At 43.5% G+C, this 20,020-nt stretch overlaps 1 protein-coding gene across 1 annotated transcript in view; it reads right to left on the reverse strand.

The window, feature by feature from the left end:
* Positions 1-20,020, reverse strand: part of CD58 (CD58 molecule) — a 42,995-nt gene that overhangs the window by 16,371 nt on the left and 6,604 nt on the right. The window contains exons 2-6 of the mRNA XM_074947551.1: positions 18,065-18,373; positions 9,907-10,155; positions 8,201-8,305; positions 6,217-6,261; positions 3,612-3,680 (exon numbers count right to left, since the gene is read on the reverse strand). Of these exons, the coding sequence (XP_074803652.1) occupies positions 3,612-3,680; positions 6,217-6,261; positions 8,201-8,305; positions 9,907-10,155; positions 18,065-18,373 (777 nt within the window). The remainder of the gene's footprint in view (positions 1-3,611; positions 3,681-6,216; positions 6,262-8,200; positions 8,306-9,906; positions 10,156-18,064; positions 18,374-20,020) is intronic.

Genomic DNA, 20,020 nt, shown 5'->3' on the forward strand with positions numbered 1-20,020 from the left:
TTGTCAGTTTCACAACTGCTATGAAGAATGAGGGAGCAAGTTGCATTTTGTATCTGAACTGAAATCGTATCAGAATTCCTGATTCATGAGACTTCAAAATGCTGAGATTTCTCATGAACTGGAAATCCCAACTTTCAGCCAGCTCCAGTGTGGAATTTTGGAGCCATGGTGATGGTGAGGAAACTTCAGAGCCATCAGAAATCCTCAGATTTCCTCAACCTCTTGGGGCTTTGCGCTGGGTCCAGCACAGAGACTTACAAAGAAGGGCAAGTATCATTATCCTCATCTTAAAGATAGAGAAATTGAAGTGCTGAATTAGCAGGTGAACAGGAGCTTGGGTAGGAGGAGAGGTGAATAATAAATGAAGGACAGGAGAATGTAAGTAGGGAAGAGAGAGAAGCAAGGGAAAAACCAATTGGTGAAAAAGAGAATTCATCAAAAAGCTGTTAGATGAAAACAGATCCTGAAAACAGTTAACAAGAAGCAACCCACAAAGGAAATAAAGTAAATGAACAGAGAGAATGACTGTGTGAACATCTACTGAAAGAACACAATTCAAAGATACCTAATGGACAGGTGATGGCCCACTAGGTGAAGAAACCCTTCTTGCGGAAACTGAAAAGAAGTAAAGCCACAGGAACATAGAATCTAAGAAGCACTACATGCCAAAGAGGAGCAAAGAACAGGACAGGTAGAGTGGAGCACGACTTACAGCCAAGTACAGGAAAAGTTGATTCTTCTCTGAAGTCACATAGTATATTGTTGAGTAATCTCTTCTGTTCTTTCAGTAACAATGCATTTGGTATTAACTGCACAGAGTAAGGAAGAGTAGTAGTATGTACAAGCTCACAACGGTTAATGTGTAGGTAATCTATAGTTTATTATTATCAGTAGTAAGTAGTTGGTAATGTTCTATATTACTTATGTGCCTGGTACAATTTTGGGGTTTTCCCTTATAAAGTTCTAAACATTTAAAAATTATTCCTTTTGTCTTGGTTTGCCTCTGTTTCTCCTCACAGAGAACATAGCCTAGCCCAGTGCTACTCAGCCATCGGCTGCCGGTCTGCACACACATTAGGAAAAAAAAATTGCCGGTCCCCCACATCAGATAGCTTGAGAAGCACTGGCCTAGCCTAGTCAGGTCACTGCATGTATACACAGGTGTACATTTTTATCCACATACTATCAGAGGGGATTACGACAGTAGAAAGAATAATGTTCTCAAACTCACAAAGGGAAAAATTTAGACATTAGGGGAAAAACCAACAGTAAAGGTCTGATGCAAATATTCACATTTTGTTACAAAAGTACGAGCAAGCACAGACCCAAAGAGGAAACCTACTATTGATTAATACATGAATTAATGGACTATCTAGGATGGGGCACCTAAACTGCTGTCTCAGAACTACACCTGGTCTGCAGGGCTCTGAAATGCAGCCCATGCCTGCCCTTTCCCCGTAATTTCTTCATGGAGAAATAAAATTCATTTTGGGCAGGAACAGAAGTAATTTATAAAGACAAGGTCATCCATTCAGGTAACAAACAATACCACATGAATAGTGAGTAGCAAAAGACATTCAAAGGTAATAGTTATCAGGAATCCATTGGCAGAAAATAGTGTAATAAATTTAGCCCTGGTCTACCCTACAGAATTACTTCGGTATAACTACATCACTCAGGAGTGTGAATAATCCACACCCCTGAGTGACATAGTTACACCAACCTACGTGCCGGTACAGACAGCTCTACGTCAGCGGGACAGCTTCTTGCCCCAACATAGTTACCACCTCTCCCAGAGTTGCCACCTCTCCTGTCGGCTTACAGCATCTTCATTTAAGCGCTACAGCGATGCAGCTGCATCAGACCTGCCCTCGCTGTGCCGGCTGACACCTCTACAGGCACTCAGCTGCTAATGGGTGTGGCTTTGACTCAGACAGGAAGAACTCTGGAGTCTGGAAGTAACTCTGGGGAGGAAGGTCAAGGCAGGGGGTGTTTCCCGCCTGGAGGGGGCAAAGTCAGCAGTCGCAGCAGGAGGGGATGAGAGCAGTCTCTGTACTCTCTTCCAGTAATCAGTACACCTGCTGTTACTACGCTTGTGCCAGTGTCATTGTTCCATGGACTCAGCCTGCTTGTGCTAATTCACATGAAGGAGACCAGCAGGTCACATAACAATAGTTTGTATGACCTACTCAAACAATTTTGAATACTGAGCAAATTTATAAAAATCCATGTCTGTTCACAACTAATTTGAACACAGATTGTTCTAATATACTTTTCTGCAAATAGTTTAGCCAATCAGGCATAATTCCACTGAAGTCAATGAAGTTACACAGGTGAAAACCCAACAGAAGTGCGAGAAGAATAAGGCCCTATAATACTAGCCTCTTAACCCACCCACCTACTGTTTGCAGAAACAGAGAAGCAAATAATTAAATCTTGGCAGAGCAAAAACTGTATTTGAGTTATTGTTCAACTACCAGTGTGTGTGTGGGGTGGGAGAAATCAGAGAAAGGACTCTCCCTACAGAATTTATGTGATGCCTCTCTCTGTGTAGGCTAGGCATTCAGTGGAAATTCATCTAGGAAATCTTGCTGCAAGCTACTGGGCCTTGGAGTCTAGCTACGTTTGCAAACAAGCAACACATAATGATGAACTGGAAAACTTGAAGTGACCTGTTTCACAAAATGGGCCAGGCATGTCACCTGAGTCTACAGTACTCCTGATTAGCCAGGGGTTTCAAGCGTCTCCCAAGACCTGCTGCATATTGAGGCTATGCTGTAGTGTGTCTGTACCTCTTTTAATCTTAGTTGTTTTAAATGTTTATGATAGCATCAACTGATGCATTCTCATGGGGAGGAGAAAAACCGGTCTCTGGTTTAAACATTAATAGAGTTAATTCTGTCCAATTATAGCATAAGACATTTCAGGAAAGGACAAAGCTCATTGTGGTCCTGTACTTTTGTGCCAAGTCATCCAGTGTAGCTGTAGATATTTTTCTTATCTAATACTAATAATTATGAGAATTTTCAAAAGGGAGCGTTTGTATTTCTATGAATAATGAGACCATCTACAGTTACATTAGGTCAGATAAAAATCAGAAGGAATGTAAACCCTCATGCTTCAGTGCATAAGACAACCTCTGATTGATGAGGTCAGGAAGTAACTTTCCCCATGGGCAAGTATTCTGTAATCAATCATCCATTATGGGCTTTCTTCCTGTGAAGCATCGGGTACCAGCCATTGCCAGAGACAGCACTCTGAATTAGATCATCACCAAAGCTGGGTCTGATCCAGCCTGGCAATTCCTACGTCTACATTTCTATCTGTAGGCCAATTTATAACTCAAAATTCCAGTGGAGCAGATTTGTATGAATTTTTTTAAAACTTTATTTGCTCCTCAGCTGAGACACTGGGACTGAACCTGCTCACAATGAAGTCAATTGTGACATGAGGCAGATGAGGCCCTTTGTATGCCAGGTTCCAGCCTGGAGCAGTTTTTACAGATGATTTATAAATCACCTGTAGACAGAAGGGTTTGTACGAGAAATGCTAACAGACCATTAACGATAGCAGTGTGGCCGGTAAAATATATTATACTCCAGCACTCTTACCTTTTTGGCCACTTTCTTCCGGAAATCTGTCATCTTCTGTAAGATGTTCTTCTTCAGTCTTACATACAGCTAAACAAATGAAATACAAACTTGCATGTATAAAAAAAATCCCAAGGCACATCAGCATAAAAATGTCAAAAACCTCAAATCAAGAATTATTTAATTTTCCATTCACAAAATGAAACCAATTATATGACTCAAGGAGCAAACTCATAATTCAGTAAAATACTATACTAGTACTGAAGAAAAGACAAGATCCAAAAACAAAACTAGAACTACCCCTAAGCCACCCACCTCAACCTCAAGAAGCTGAGTAAAAAAATGGATCTTCCACCAACAAACTTAGGCTCTGTCAGACTAGTTGAAGTGAATTCCAAAGCTGAGGACCATTCACTGAGAACAAGCCACTCCCTCCCCAGATAATTAAAATCTACAGACTGTTAACTCATGTGCACTAGCTGATCTCAACTGCCATGATGGTTCACAGAAAGAGGCATGGGCATCCATTTAGTTATGTACTTATCACTGTAATAGTTGAGTGCCTCATAAATATGACTTTATCCTTGCAACACCTCTCTGAGGTAGGACATAATTGTCTCCATTTCCCTGATGGGGAGCTGAGGACATCAGTGACTTTCAGACATGAGTTTGCCCCTGAAAGCAACCCACCCAGTTTGAATTCAATCAAACTTGACTGTTCAGTAAATAGAACATTCTTTACAGCATCTTAATGCAGGCAACCGAGAACCACCAGGCTGCAACCACCTGGAACAGTTATGCCAGATGAATGCGAAGGTTGAGAAAAAGCTCTGTCTCCATTCCAGCCTCAACATGGCAGCTCAGAAGTTCTTAGTGATGCAATGGAACAGTGTGCAGTTTCTGTCCCTGATGCCCTAACACGTACTTCATGTATTTTATCTGGTGTAGGTCACATGTACACCAAAATGATCTGAGCAGATGATGCAAACAAAGAGGATGCTTTGGAGACTCAGTACTAATGGGTGAGGACAAAAGTGATCATAATACCCAACTGGCACATTGCTAGAGTGAGCCACTAGATATGGAGTATTCTCCTGTAGAAAAACCTGAAACCTAGCAGGGTCCATCAGCCTTTGTTAGGAACATGGATTGGCCCTGACCTCAAACTGCACATGGTCATGGTCTGATCCTAACAAAGGACCAGCTTTCACCCCTCGGTCTCCAAACAGGATCCAAAATGCCCAGCCCCATGTGCAGAGCCAAAATCTCATGACAGAGGTCTATGATTGACATGCCAACCATGAGATTCCAGCAAAGCCCACAAAAGTAATCATCAGTGTGGACAGCAAAGTCACCTAAGATAAGAGCCTTGTTAGTGGCTCTCTCAAATCAATGCCAAGACCGTGGCTTTCAGTATGGTGGGTACTGCAGCAGCCGACATCACACGAGACGCTGAGGTTGTTTGGGAATACAAGACCCGGGCCACTCCAGACCTGCTGATACATCAAGACCTCAATTCACTGCCACTCTCCTGACTCAACTCCAAGAAGCCCTTCTGGATCCATGCATCAACACTACAGGCCAATGGAAAGAACACAAGTTCTTGCTAGCTTGAATCATGAGCTGCTTGTGACATCTCAAAAAAAAAAAAAAAAAAAAAAAAGACCTGATTGAAGATCCAACTAACAAAGTCCTGGAGTTCTGCCTTCCCCTGAGGCAGTGGACTGCACCCAACCACGTTCAGAAAACACTCAGAAGGTGTGGGTATCTCCTCCACAAATGGAAAATCAAAGAATAACCAAATTGTGACTGTGGTGAGGTACAAACCATGCGATACATCAGACAATGGCCCCGCTCACGTACAGGGTGGCATAAGGGGGATCCATCTAGCTACTACAGAAGCATTAAAATGGCTTTTGTACCTCAAGATTCAATTATAATCCCAGCCCACTGCTTTTCAAATGCAAAAGCAGCCTGGGCAATTCCAAGGCCAGAGCAGACAAGAACTCTCTTAGTTCAGGAAAAAGTTCAGAAGTCCAATGAGGAACCCTGTACATCACACCTATTCCCAAATTAACCCCCCCTCTCATGTTTTACCCCAAAACAACTCTCTCTTTTTCCTTCAAGTCAGGTAGGCCCACACCCACCAGTGACCCCCTCCCAACTTGAAACCTGATACAACAAAAACAGCGACACCTGTCCCTAACATTCATTCCTAGCAGGTACTGAACGCCTGTTAGGGGAACTGAGCTACCGAAGAGCCAGATGAATCATCCAGCCAGGGCTTGTGAAGGGCATTTATCAGCCACACACCACATATTAAATAGCATCAACCAAAGAGTAGGGTTCCTGCCAGCCAAAGTCCTGTCCTCCCAAGATGAAACGCTTTGATGGGCTCAACAGGGGAAATAAAAGTTCTCGAACTATAAGTCTATGTCTCCGGAATCTCTTACCGTCACTCTCCATGCTCTTCATAACAGGAACACAAGAGCCCAAGGGCTCATAAACAAACCCCCAACAGTGCGTCAACACATTCTGTTCCCAGCAAGAACACTGTTGTGAAGCCTCAATAATGAAGAGCTGCACACAGTGTATAATGAGCCCATAAGGTTAGCGTAATGTTTACCTGAGTGATTTGTGGGTATCTGATGGAGAACGTTGGAAAGCAAACCTTAAGGGGAAAAAAAAAGAAAGAAAGAAAGAAAGCTGATGTGTTATTTGTTATTATTCTTCGCATTATTGTAGTGCCTAGAAGCCCTAGTCATGGAGCAGGACACCATTGTTCTCGGTGTTACACAAACACAGACCCTGCCCCAAAGAGCTCACAATCTAATGGTGGGGGGTTGGGGAGGTGCAGAGAATAGGCTGTAAATGAGACAGACACGTAAAGTAGGGTAAATTTTGGCTCAATAAGTGCACACCAGACAAAATATAATTGACTGGAAGCAGCAGAGCAAATGATAACTGCTTTAATTCTGGCTCCAGCTAGCAAAGTAGAGACATCTCCAAGGAGCTTCCACTTTCGTTATGAGAAAGGGCCCAAAATGGGCAGTGACCGAGAGAGCATATGGTCCATAAGCAATAAATATCTACATATTTGTAGATCCATACCTAGAGCTCCTGCTCCAAACACACACTGATCATTTGATTCCTCCTAGGAGTAAGCTGAATGGAGAGTGTCCCTGTTCAGAGGCAGAATGAGAACAGCAGTCTGTGCTGCTTTCGCAGCCAATGAGCTCAGCACTGGAGCTCCTCTGCATGCTGAAGTCCCGCTGAAGCCAATGAGCACTCTACACACAGAGCACCTCTAGGATCGGAGCTATGTCTGTGCTTGCTTCTGAGGGGCGCGGTGGGGGGTTAGGCATTTCTTTTCCAAGCCAGTATTCAGCTCATAGTATTAACTGAAAAGTAGTTCGCAGAAGGGGGGGGAGGGGAGGGGAGGAGAGGGGATGTTGCTAATGGCAAAGTCCTTCCCTTCCTGCTACAGACATGTAATATTTAACTGGCAGCAAAACCAGTACAGTCTCTCTGCACAGGACTCAGGGAGCCTCTACCAAAAGGGGACGTTCAACCCCCTGCATGTCAGGTTCTACATACAAACACCTGTCGGGACGATGGAGGTCAGAGGCATAACAACTATCTGGATCTACAGCAGGGGTGGGCAAACTTTTTAGCCCGAGGGCCACATCGGGGTGCAAAACTGTATGGAGGGCTGGGTAGGGAAGGCTGTGCCTCCCCAAACAGCCTGGCCCCCACCCCCTATCTGCCCCCTCCCACTTCCCACCCCCTGACTGCCCCCCTCAGAACTCCTGACCCATCCAACTCCCCCTGCTCCTTGTCCCCTGACCACCCCCCCGGATCCCAACCCCTATTCAACCCCCCCCCCCGCTCCCTATCCCCTGACTGCCCCCCGGCCCCTATCCACCCCCCAAACCGCCCGACAGGCCCCCTGGGACTCCCATGCCCTATCCAACCCCCCCCACCCCGTTCCCCAACCCCTGACTGCCCCAGAACCTCCACCCCATCCAACTGCTCCCTGTCCCCTGACTGCCCCCCAGGACTCTCTACCCAACCCCCCCACTGTCACGCACGCGTGCGCCACCCCCTTACCATGCCACTCAGAGCGGCAGGAGCTCACAGCCCTGCTGCCCGGGTGGCAGCATGGCTGCAGGGGAGGGGGGATAGTAGGGGAGGGGCCGGGGGCTAGCCTCCCTGGCCAGGAGCTGAGGGGCCAGGCAGGATGGTCCCGTGGGCTGTAGTTTGCCCACCTCTTATCTACAGGCTGACTCCCCAGACACGCATGCAGACAGGACACAGAGTGGCCACAGATTCTGGTAAAGCAGCAGCTCCAGAAGAACTGCACCTACTCGCACACCTCTCTGTCTGGGTATGCCTGTTGTGGGATGCGTACAGAGCCCAGGATCTAGTCCTAAGGAATTTAAAGTAAATTTGTTCTCAAGTCCTCCAGCCCTATAGAGATGATATAAGCTGGGCTTATTGATTACATAACTAAAATGCATTTTAATGCAGGTAAGCGTATGTTCATCCTACTGAAACTTAGAGTGCAGCAAAATCACACAGCATATGCAAACAAATGAAGTGCTACATACCTCTTCTCCATAGAAAGAAGAGTGCTCCCATGCATAGAAGGAGAAGAAGAATAACAACAAAAATTGCTATTAAACCATCTCTACCTCTTGAAAGAATGTTGGGACCTTAAAGAAAAAAAAAAAGAACAAATTGCTAATAAAAGACATTTCATTTTGCTGTAAACAACCTCATTCAAGTCAAAAGTCTACAGAGAAAGTGTGTTTAAAAGGCACATACAAATGTAAAACTTTTTTAAAAAAGGAATATGAAAACTTTACTGGGCCAAATTCAGTCACCGGTGTCACCTCTACTAGCTCCAGTAGAATTACATCAGGGATGACTTTGGCCCAATGATCATAGAATATCAGGGTTGGAAGGGACCTCAGGAGGTCATCTAGTCCAACCCCCTGCTCAAAGCAGGACCAATCTCCCATTTTTGTCCCAGATCCCTAAATGGCCCCCTCAAGGATTGAACTCACAACCCTGGGTTTAGCAGGCCAATGCTCAAACCACTGAGCTATCCCTCCCCAACATGATGGTATGTTACATTATGCTTAAGATATTTTAATAGCTTCCTATCTTTAGAAAGTTAACAAAAGTTTCTATTTTTTAATGTAGGAATTGTCATGCCAGATCACAGTGCACTGTCCAGCCTGCTCACTTTACCAATAGCCTGTTCCTGATACTTCAGAGAAAGGGGCAAAAAAACAGCATGCTGGACAGCCATGGAATAACCTGCCCAGAGCGGAAGTTTCTTCCTAACTCTTGTCAGTTAGTAATTGGCTTATGTCCCTAAAGCAGGAGTGGTTATGTTCTATATACATGCTTTATTCTATGCAATAGAACTGTAGATATTCTTTTTATTCCTATAAATGTCTAAACCTGGCCTCAGGCCTAGTCAACACCCCTGAGAGATGTAGTTAAGCTGACCTTAGCCCCAGTGTAAACACCGCTAGAAGAATAGAAGAATTCTCCCATTGACCGAGCAACCACTTCTGGAGGGGATGCGTTTACTACAGTAACGGGACAACCCTTTCCATTGCTGCAGCATGTGTCTGCACTACAACAGCATAGCTGCAGCACCATACCTGTGCCTCTGTAGTGTAGACAAACCCCATGTGACATTCTGTGGCCCTGAGTTTCACAAGTTAATTAAAACACAGACTTTGCCGATGCAGCGACGAGAGAAAATATTTCCGTCCCCAATTTTCTAAAACACCACTGCAAATCCAGATCAGGTCAGTAGTGATTGAAATCATTAGCCTCTGATGACTGCTTGGCAGGTTATGTGAAATGATTTGATAGACTCAGTCCAGTTTTTACAGGACAGGTTCCACCATCATAATTGACATTGATAAACCCCCTTATGGACAGGTTCAGCAGAGAGGCCAAGGTTTACTCTGTCCACGGAGACTGAACTCACTCTTCTCCCTTAGTAGTTCATTCCAAGTAGCAGCTGACAGTTTACACTACTGCTATCCCTGCATTGTATGTTCTGTGCAATGGGATAACTATCAATCTAGAACCTTTCACCAGCTCTAAAGTCACTTTTAACACCATACAGACTCTGCTATAGTGACTTTTGCATTTTGTTCCCTTTTATGCTCTATGCATAATTTCCTGAGACATCAAGAGGAACACTGCAGTCCAAATGAACATCCCATTTCCCAGCTCGATCCCTGGTCCCCTCTCACTGTTACAAAGACCTTTTTACACACATACTTACTCTCCGAGAAGCATGCGCTCAGAGAGATTGAGTCGTTGATTTTTGTTTTGGAGACTTCTCTGATGCAGAAAACTTTCTCTGAAGGGTTTGCGTTTTCTTTAAGTTCGAGAACAGGATTATTAGCATGAATAATTTTTATGTCATCCCGATACCAACTGTAGCGCACATCCTTTGAGAAATGTATCGCACACGATATTCTAATCTGACCATTAGTGACACTGCAATTTAATACCGACGGAGGAGGAGGATCTGGATGAAAAAAAAAAATCTACATTAGTTTGACTTCACATTGTTTTGCATTTCAAGAGCGCTTTTTCTAGCTGTTTGTGGGTGTAAAGTTTAAAACACGGCCCAGCTGTATAGGGGATATTTGGTTCAGTTGCCAAGCAGTAATAACAATACTTACAGTTCTGTAACACACACAACAAACTTAAGTGTTTAGACTATATTGGGGGCCCAGCTCTTTTAACAGGACAAAAGCTTTCAAGGTAGCAGGTTCAAGTGCAGATGTCACTATTTTTTACTTCACAATAGGACCAATCCTACGAGTGTTTCCATTCTGTGGAAAGTGCAGTCTCCTGTACTGTGCAGCATTCCCAATTATTTCCATAGGAATTCTTTTGTAGGGAGGCCTTGATGGATCAACCCTCCACTCTTTAAAGGCCTACGGTAAGACTCTGCTTCTCTGCCCTATGGTGCTGCTTTCCCTTACGAAAAGGTACGACAACATTCTATAGTAATGGTAATACCGTATCGGTCCAAGACATCTTACAATAGAAAGTACTATTATTATAAATTATTACCTCTACTGGCCTCAATTCTGTAAGTTGATCCTTGGAGGTGGACCCCTGCATCTGCACAGCAGACACTAAAGTCAATGAGCTTTGCAAAGCTACAGAGAACCACCTGCACGGAACTTGTAGGATATGGGCCTCCAGGCCCAAAGCATGCTAAGTATTTTACTAACAAATAAGGAGAAAAGGCCTCTGCTGACTCTGCAGTTTCGGGATGCTAATGATCGAATACTATTTTTATAAGCATTTTTTTTTAAATCCTGGAGTAGCACCATCAGAACAAAACACAGAATGTGGCACCCACCATTTTAAACATGTAGCTGAGAACGGCAGGTACAAAAGTGTGTGGGTGCTGTTCTGCCGCTCTCTGGTGACTGGGTCCACAAAAAGAATAAGGGATCGACTGCTACTAGCATCTAGAAAAGCTTCTCTTTAGTTCAAGCAGACTTGATAACCAAGCTCTTCAGGTGCATGTGTGTATGATTTATTTATTAAATCAGGCCAATTTCTGTCTCAGTCACATAACTGGAAATTCAGAGCAATTCCAGTCACTTCTACTTAGTTGCTACAGATTTTCACCTGTGTCTCTGAGATACAAACTGGCTTAGTTTGTCTCTTGCCCACAGCATAAGGGTTCACTACAACAGCAAAGGTGTGATCACCACCAACCTAAAAGTCACAACGGTGGCACTGAAAAAAGCAGGTTGTGTATGTGAGTGCAAATACCCACTAGTAGATGCCTCAGGGAAGTGATCTTGAATACAGTCAGAGCCAAAATCACTCAGGACTTTAAAAAAAACCCACCAAAAATAAACAAACAAACAAACAAACAAACAAAAAAACCAATGGCCGTTCCATCACTTTCCAGACAGCTACCATAAAGAAAGCAGTGTGGAGCACTTTATGACCAGTGGTGCTCAAAACACTGCCCGTTGCGAGGATGTCCTAGCTGCAGACTGCACAAATGGAGCAAGTGAGAAATCAGCTATCACAGAAACAGATTTCTTGGCAAGATGAACACAAGAGGAAGTGCTTTCACTTTTGGTCACACCTTTCCCCAGCACCAGTGACAGGGTGTCTCAGTCAAGACTGCCTGATTATGAAACTTGACACACCTGATACAAGGGTCATAAGTAACTTTTCTGGGCCCAGCAGCCAGCAACTTGAAACAGATTATTTTTTACAACAAAAATTATGACAGAGCTATAGATAAGAGACAGACGGGAAAACGAGAAATGTAAAGCTTATGGGTCAAATTCAGAGATGCTGTAGAAAGTGGTACAAGTTACACACCAGGAAATGGGTGAAAGGAGGGCTAAAAGGATGTATGTAATTTATGAGCTTGTGGGAGGAGTGGACATGACATAAGTTAAAGTGTGTGGTGGGGGAGAGGGGTTACATTTACATACACTTTCTGATACCCTCCTGTTAGTTGTTTTTCCTGCTGTATTTGTCTTCCAGCCCGAGTCTGCAAGGTATACTACTTTAGACTCCTGCAGGCTCAGTTACACTCTATATCTTACACCACATAGCCTCTGAATTTGTCCCACTGAGCCCTGGTCTACACTAGGGGGGGGATCGATCTAAGTTATGCGACTTCAGCTATGTGAACAAAGTAGCTGAAGTCGATGTACTTAGATCGACTTACCGTGGTGTCTCCACCACGGTGAGTCGACTGCTGCCACTCCCCCGTCGACTCTGCCTGTGCCTCTCGCAGCGCTGGAGTACAGGAGTCGATGGGAGAGCGCTCAGGGATTGATTTATCACATCTAGACTAGACGGGTAGTGTAGACATACCCTGAATCTTCTTATGTTATCCCCTATGTTAACATAGGAGTACCTCTCCCTCTGAATCAGAAGCAACTGCCATGGCTACATAAGCCAGCAGGGTTCATGAGGGCTGCTTTTCGGTTGGTCCTTAATCTTACTTAACTGTATCACAAATACCAGTGAAATATTAGTTTTTGTTCAGAAAATGCCATGCCTTGTATATGGCCCATGCTTACTAGCTGAATAGCTGAACTAACCACCTTGCAACTAAATAACAAACAAAAGGTGAGGAGCTTGTTTTCTTCAAAGTGAATTTTGTTCCCTAGACCCATAGCTGTACTTCATTACAACATAAAGACATGAATCTGCTGGAGATAACAGAGCGACACTTTCACCTTTTCCATGAGTTTGGATTCTTAAAGTGTTTTTGCTACTGATAAGTTTTCTTGTTTTTCTTCTCCATTTTTAAGCTTTTCAGACTTCTGTTGTCATATTACAAGACAATGGGTGACTAATTTAGGAACAAATTACCAAGGGGAGTGGTGGACCGTGTGTCTTTGATATCTTCAGATCAAGACTGGATGCCTTTCAGGGAGCTATGCTTTAGTCAAACACAAGTTATTGGGTTCAATACAGGGGTAACTGGGTGAAATTCTCTGGCCTGTGACATAAGGAGGTCAGACTAGAGATCTAATGGTCCTTGTTGGTCTTAAACCTCCTTACGCTACGAATAATAATACTTTGTGTGGATCCTTCATCTTCATGGAGATTTACAAACATTAATTCTCAAAACCACGCTCTAAGATAGGTGTTAAACTCCTTTTTACACAGGGGAAAACTGAAGAACAGAGAGATTAAAGGTTAAATTTTCAAAAGAGGCCTTGAATTTGTTTGTCTCCATTTTTCAATGTCCATTTCTAGACTCCTTGGGCTTGATTTTCAGCAGTGCTGAGCACTTACAGCTCCTGATGAAGTCAATGGGAGCTGTGGTTCCTTAGGACCTCTAAAAGTCAGACCCAAGGAGTCTAGAAATAGGCACCCAAAAATTAAGGCACATAAAATGAGAGGCTGTTTTTGGAAACTTGGGCCTCAGTGACTTGTCGAGATGGCACAGTGAGTTAATGGCAAAGCTGGAAATTGAATCTCTTGAGTTCTGACTCCCAGTCTGCTACTTTGATTAGCACACCCTCCCTTCTTCAGATATTTGAGCGATTCTCTTTCGCTTGACAAACCAATAATATTGTTGCCCCTCTATTTCTTATCGAATCACAGAAATATAGGGCTGGAAGGGACTTCAAGAAATCATCAAGTCCAGTTTCCAGCTCTGAGGCAGGACCAAGTAAACCTAGACTCTCTCTGACAGGCGTTGGCCCAACCTGTTCTGTAAAATCTCCAGTGATGGGGATTCCACAACCTCCCTTGGAAGCCTATTCCAAATCTTATCCACCCTTATAATTACAAAGTTTTTCCTAATATCTAACCTAAATCTCCCTTGCTGCAGATTAAGCCCACTGCTTCTTGTTCCATCTTGAGCAGACATGGAAAACAATTGAACACCATCCTCTTTATAACAGCTCTTAACATATTTGATGACTTATCAGGGCTCCCCTCAGTCTATTCTTAAAACTAAGCATACAGTCATTTTAATCTTTCTTCATAGATCAGGTTTTCTAAACCTTTTATAATTTTTGTTGCTATCCTGTGGACTCCCTCCAATTTGTCCATGTCTTTCCAGAAGTGTGGACCTTCATGAGAGAACCTTCCCTCTTATCCCATGACAGCTTAGTTTGCTTAAAAGCCTTTGGTGAGGGACCTTCTCAAAGGCTTTCTGAAAATCCAAGTACACTATATTGACTGGATCACTCTTGTCCATCAGCTTGCTGACACCCTCAGAGAATTCCAATAGATTGGTGAGGAATGATTCCCCTTTACAAAAGCCACGTTGACTCTTCCCCAACATATCGTGTTCATTTGTGTGACTGATAATTTTGTTCTTTACTATAGTTTCAACCAATTTGCCTGGTTCTGAAGTTAAGCTTACTGGCCTGTAATTGCCACGATTACCTCTGGAGCCTTTTTTAAAAATAACCATTACATTAGCTTCCCTCTAGTCATCTGGTACAGAGAATGATTTAAGCAATAGGTTACATACTACAGTTAGTAGTTCTGCAATTTCATATTTGAATTCCTTCAGAACTCTTGGGTGATGTGATGGGCGTCCGTCCTACACTGGGCAGGAAAGGGTTAATAGAGATGTAGAGAGGCTGCGTGAAAAGCAGCTAATAGGAGAGGGGCTGTGAGGAGTGGCCAATCAGGGCCCAGCAGCCCCATATAAGAAGAGCTTCAGGGCAGAGCAGAATCAGTAGCTATCTGGAGCTCAAGGAGGGAAAATTGTCCCTGGAGTAGGCTGCAACCCTGTAGCACCTTGGACCAGAGTAATGCAGGCAGGAACCTGGGGAGAAGAGAAGGAACTCCAGATGGGCTGCTGCAACTGAGGAGGGTGCTGTGGCTGCAGGGAAATGCAGCAATAGTAGAGTCAAAGGGGTGTAGCAGGAGGCTGCGATCGACAGGGTCACTGGACTGGCATCTGGAGTAGTGGTTGAGTCTGGGTGCCCCGCACTTGCCACTGGGGAAGTGGCAGGATAAGTGACTGCAGTTGCCACTGGGGAAGTGGCTAGACTACTGAGGAGCTAAACCTCCCCTGGAAGGGGGGAACATGGATAGTGACACGGCCGGAGGGCCGAGCCACGAAGAGGAGGCTGCAGTTCCTGACGCTGCAAGGGGGTTGCAGGAGGACTGCGTAGAAGGAGTGACAGGGTGCAGGACAATGGGCAGGGGCGTCGATCTCAAACTAATTTCCAGAGAAACCTGGAGGAAGTGCCAGTCCGGTGGTAAGTGATGCATTCCATGACAGGTGAACACCATCTGATTCTGGTAACTTACTATGGTTTAATTTATCAATTTGTTCCAAAACCACCTCTTTTGACACCTCAGTCTGGAACAGTTCCTCAGATTTGACACCTTAAAAGAATGGCTCGTGTGGGAATCTCCCTCTCATCCTCCACAGTGAATACTGAGGCAAAGAATTCATTTAGCTTCTCTGCAGTGTCCTTGTCTTCCTTGAATGCTCCTTTAGCACCTCGATCCTCCAGTGGCTCCACTGACTATTTGGCAGGCTTCCTGCTTCTGAGGTACTTAAATTTTTTGTCCTTAGTTTGTTTCTTTAGCTAGGTGTTCTTAATTCTTTCTACACCTGCCTTATTATTCTTTTACATTTGACTTGCCAGAGTTTATTAATACTTTCTATTTTCCTCACTAGGATTTGATTTCCAAATCTTAAAGAATGCCTTTTAGCCTTTAACTGCCTCTTTTACTGTTTAACCATAGTGGCATTTTTTGGTCCTCTTACAATTTTTTTTTTTTTTGGGGTATACATTTAGTTTGAATCTCTAAGGGTGTTTTTAAATAGTCTCCATGTTTGCAGGCATTTCACGCCTTGTGACTTTTCCTCTTAATTTCCTTTTAAGTAGCTTCCTCATTTTTGAGTAGTTCTCCTTTTTTAATGCCACTCTGGTGGGTTTCTTTGGCATTTCCCCCCAGAATAGTCCTTATGGCTGATTATGGTCACCTTTTGTTTCAGGATAAAATTTCATTACAGTATTTGCTATAAGGTCTTGCTTCTTGTATGGACTGCAAACTAAATTGTGTAAGGTTCTTTTGTAATCCCTTTAGTAACCATATAATCCTTTCCAAAATGTTATCCTGCCTGAAAGTCTCTGTAAAAATGTTTGTGAGTAAAGGATGTGTGCATGGTTAAGGATGAGTGTGAAGCCATTACAAATGTCCAGATGGCCAAGAAAAAGTGAAAGACTTGGAAACACAAGGAGACAATCAGAAAACATCCATTGTCTCTGACGCTAAACATGTTAGCACCACTGACTACCTCAGAGGTGAGGCAGGCACCCCCGAAGGTGAGACAACAAATAGGAGATAACGATGGGAAGCCCAACAATAACCATCAAATGATAACAGCGGAAAACCCCAAGATTAACACCATTTAAGGACTAACGATTACAGAATAACACTGCAAAATCCACAGACTAAAGTGGAAATTTACAAGTATAAAGCTGGGGTGTTTTGCCATAGAACTCTGGGTTCAGTCCTGCAAAGCCTCGGAGCATCGGATCGGGACCAACAGAGCCCAGCTCCTCACTCGTGCTCAATCTAACTGGCCATTAGATTAACTCAAGCTACGACAGACTGGTAACTATAAAGACCATCTGCAGGACGTGTGTGTGTGTGTGTTGTGTAATTGAATTCATATGCTAATTGTTGTATTTTCAATAAATGCAGCGTGTTGCCTTCTCCCCTATAAAAAGATCCCGTGTGCTTTGTATTAGCATAACATACATTCTGCTGGAGAGGTGCTGCAGTTACGCCTTTCACCCACCAGGGGTTTCTGGGGTGCCAGAGCAGAAAGCAGCCAGTCTCGAGCAGGAGCAGCCCCAGCTGTGGATAGTGAAGAGAAGAGGCTGCATTCCTCACAGCGCCCTGCCCATGGGGCCAGGTCAGGAGGCATGGGATGGGGGGGGGGGGGGGGGACAGACAGCGTGGGGCATATGGGGTTACTGAAGGGTCACAGACTGGGGTTCAGAAGGGCAAGTGGGGGCAACATGGGGGAAGGGGGTGCAGGGCCACATGGGGGGAGGAGTGTGGCTGAGTGCAGGTGCAGGGAAACATGGGAACAGGAAGGTGCAATGGGGACGGGGGGCAGATATGTCTCACTGAATGAGAGTGGTTAGGGGTCAGCCAGGGTCTGTATGGGAGAGGCTCCCTAACAATTTCCCCCTTCCCCCACAAAAAACCCATGTTCCATACTTCTCACACCCAACGACCCTCCAAGTTCATACCCAGGCTCCTTCCCAACAATTACTTCCCTCAACTCCTCTGTCACACCAGACTCCCACAGGCCTTGCACTGCTTCTGAGGGGTGAGGGAAATAAGTTTATGTATTGTAGTTTAAATGTATTATTACTCAAAGTTCTGTATTACTATGCCGAGGAAGGAATCTATTTGTCAAAACACATTTGAATCTTTTTTGTTGTCTGTATTGTTACAAACATACTTGCAGACAGGTATCTTGAAATAAAATTAACAACACAATTGAAACTGGCATGACTATATTTTGTTATTTGGACAATTAAAATATGAAGAATTTAATTTTTTGGTGCAGAATTCCCCCAGGAGTAAAAGGACCTACATTAGGAGCAAGAGAAAGATGAACGAAAGTGTATTTCAAGAACCTCTTTTTGTCCCTTGTTAGGTATAATTCATTTTGTCTTATCCTTTCTAATTTTGTCCCTACATGCTTATACTATTCTTTAGTACTCCTCCTTAGTGGTTTGTCAAAGTTTCCTCTTCTTGTAATATTTTTTGGATTTTTCAGGTCATTAAAGAGCTCCTGCTGGAGCTACATTGGCCTCTTACTATTCTTCTTATCTTTCCTTCGCATTTTGATAGTTTACAGTTAACTTCTTTTCACTTTTTAAGGAGACAACAGCTGCAAATTGTTTTACTACTTATCCACTACTTACCCAATACTTCAAATACAAATTTTGTATACTGGAGCTGGTTATCGTCAGTTACAACCTGTGCCTCATACTCTGCAGCATCACGAAGGTTTAACTTTTTGATGGTCAAATTGCCAGAAGATGTGTCAAGCTGTCCTCTCTCTTCAAAGCTAGAAAAATACGTAGGCAACCCACCACCTTCCCATTCAGCCACTTTATTTTTTCTTTTCATCCAGGTAACTTCGTGTATAGCACCCTTAAATTTTGGTGAAAAAGTAAACTCTTCTCCCACAATCGCAAACACAGACTCTTGATCTTGAGACCGGGTGCATACTATGCCAAAAAAGAAAATACATTTAATCAGTCCCCAGTTATCTAAACTATTGTTTGAGTCATTCTGTATCTAGTATATATAATATTACACACACAAACTATGGTAAAAGAACATTAAGACTGCAAAGTCAAGCACATAAAACTTAGGAAGTCCTCAAATTAAGGTTGCCCAGGTATGAATTGTGATTTTTTTTTTTTCCAAAGGCTTATAACTTGTCCAAATTCAATCTGATTTTCACAAGGATGTAAAAGGCACATCCTTGACACAAAGGCCCCCTCTTCCTTGCCAAATTTCAAGTCCCTGCTCCAAAAGCATGGGGCACCAGCACTGTTCAAAGAAAAGGTCACCAGAATTTAATATGGGCAAAACAATGTATTGTCCCCCCCAAACACTAGCCTTGTTCTCAAACATCTGAACCATTTTGGCTAAAATCTTCCAAAAATTTTCAGCCTGAAGTAGACACTTTTCAGATCAGAAACACACTTTAAATAATTGCACAGGTTTATAAGATTTTGGGCTTTTTCCAACAGAAGAAATACATTGGTGCTGCAGGAAAGCACCAGAAACACACGGTGATATCACAGATCTTATGACTAAATATAGTGATCAGTACAAGGTAATGTGGGGGTGGTCATTCACATCCAGCCCTCCCCCAATTGCTTTCGAGACAGCAAAAATATCCTTGCTGTGTACTTTACATTTTGTCCGTCAATAACTCTGGGGAAGTGTTGAGCTTCACTGCCTTTTGTTGATAGAAATTCTAGACATATTTGGCATTTCTTAATCAGAGTGGGATGAAAATACTGAATGTGACAGAATTATTCCTGGCTGCTTGATACTAGCATTTCCAGGATGGCCCCACAAAATTGGAGGCAGATGGCAACCTTGCATGGTTTCTTTTAGGAACAGGTGAAGGTTTGTTGTGATCATAGTAGCATTGCAGAGGCTGGCAAACTATACTTCATGCCTTCTATGGCACTGGCTCTGGTTAGATTTGGTTACTGATAAAATGGTGAATGTTTTGTATTCTGGGTTTTTACTTTTCTTTGAAAAACAAAAATTATCAGTCACGAGTTCTGTCTGGTTTACCTACTTTAAAGTAAGATTTGGAATTTTGGCAGGTGCTTAAATAACTAGTAATATTTCTCATGAAATATCAGATAGGTGACATTTTCCTCCCTCTGCTTGGAGAGAGAACTCCTAAGGATAAGGAATATATATCAGGTGCCTCTCAGCCTTTAACACTAATCAAGTAGAAACCTATCTGTACTGAAGATTACCCATTTGAAAATCATTCATCAGATGATGATAAAAGGGATCGTTGCTATCAGAACATTAAGCTAATTTGACCAAAATGGATGTTTTGAAACATGAATTCTGATTCACAGTGTGGTTGAAGCTCTTTGCCACAAAAGCCCTGCTTTGGCCACTTGATATGTCTAACTATATTTTGGTGTGAACAAAGCGAGCCTCCCAGCCTGGGTCGACAGAATCGGGCTATTGGGACTTGTGCTAGTGCCCTAAAACTAGCTGTATAGACAGCGTTTCAAGTGTGGCTTGGGATCTGAAGCCCACTCCCCTCCCTAGACTCTAGGGCCCAAGCTCCAGCCTGAGCCACAGCTTAAAAGAGCTGTCTCTGTAGCTAC

The sequence above is a fragment of the Natator depressus genome, chromosome 1, assembly GCF_965152275.1.
Source record: "Natator depressus isolate rNatDep1 chromosome 1, rNatDep2.hap1, whole genome shotgun sequence".
Lineage (NCBI taxonomy): Eukaryota > Metazoa > Chordata > Testudines > Cheloniidae > Natator > Natator depressus.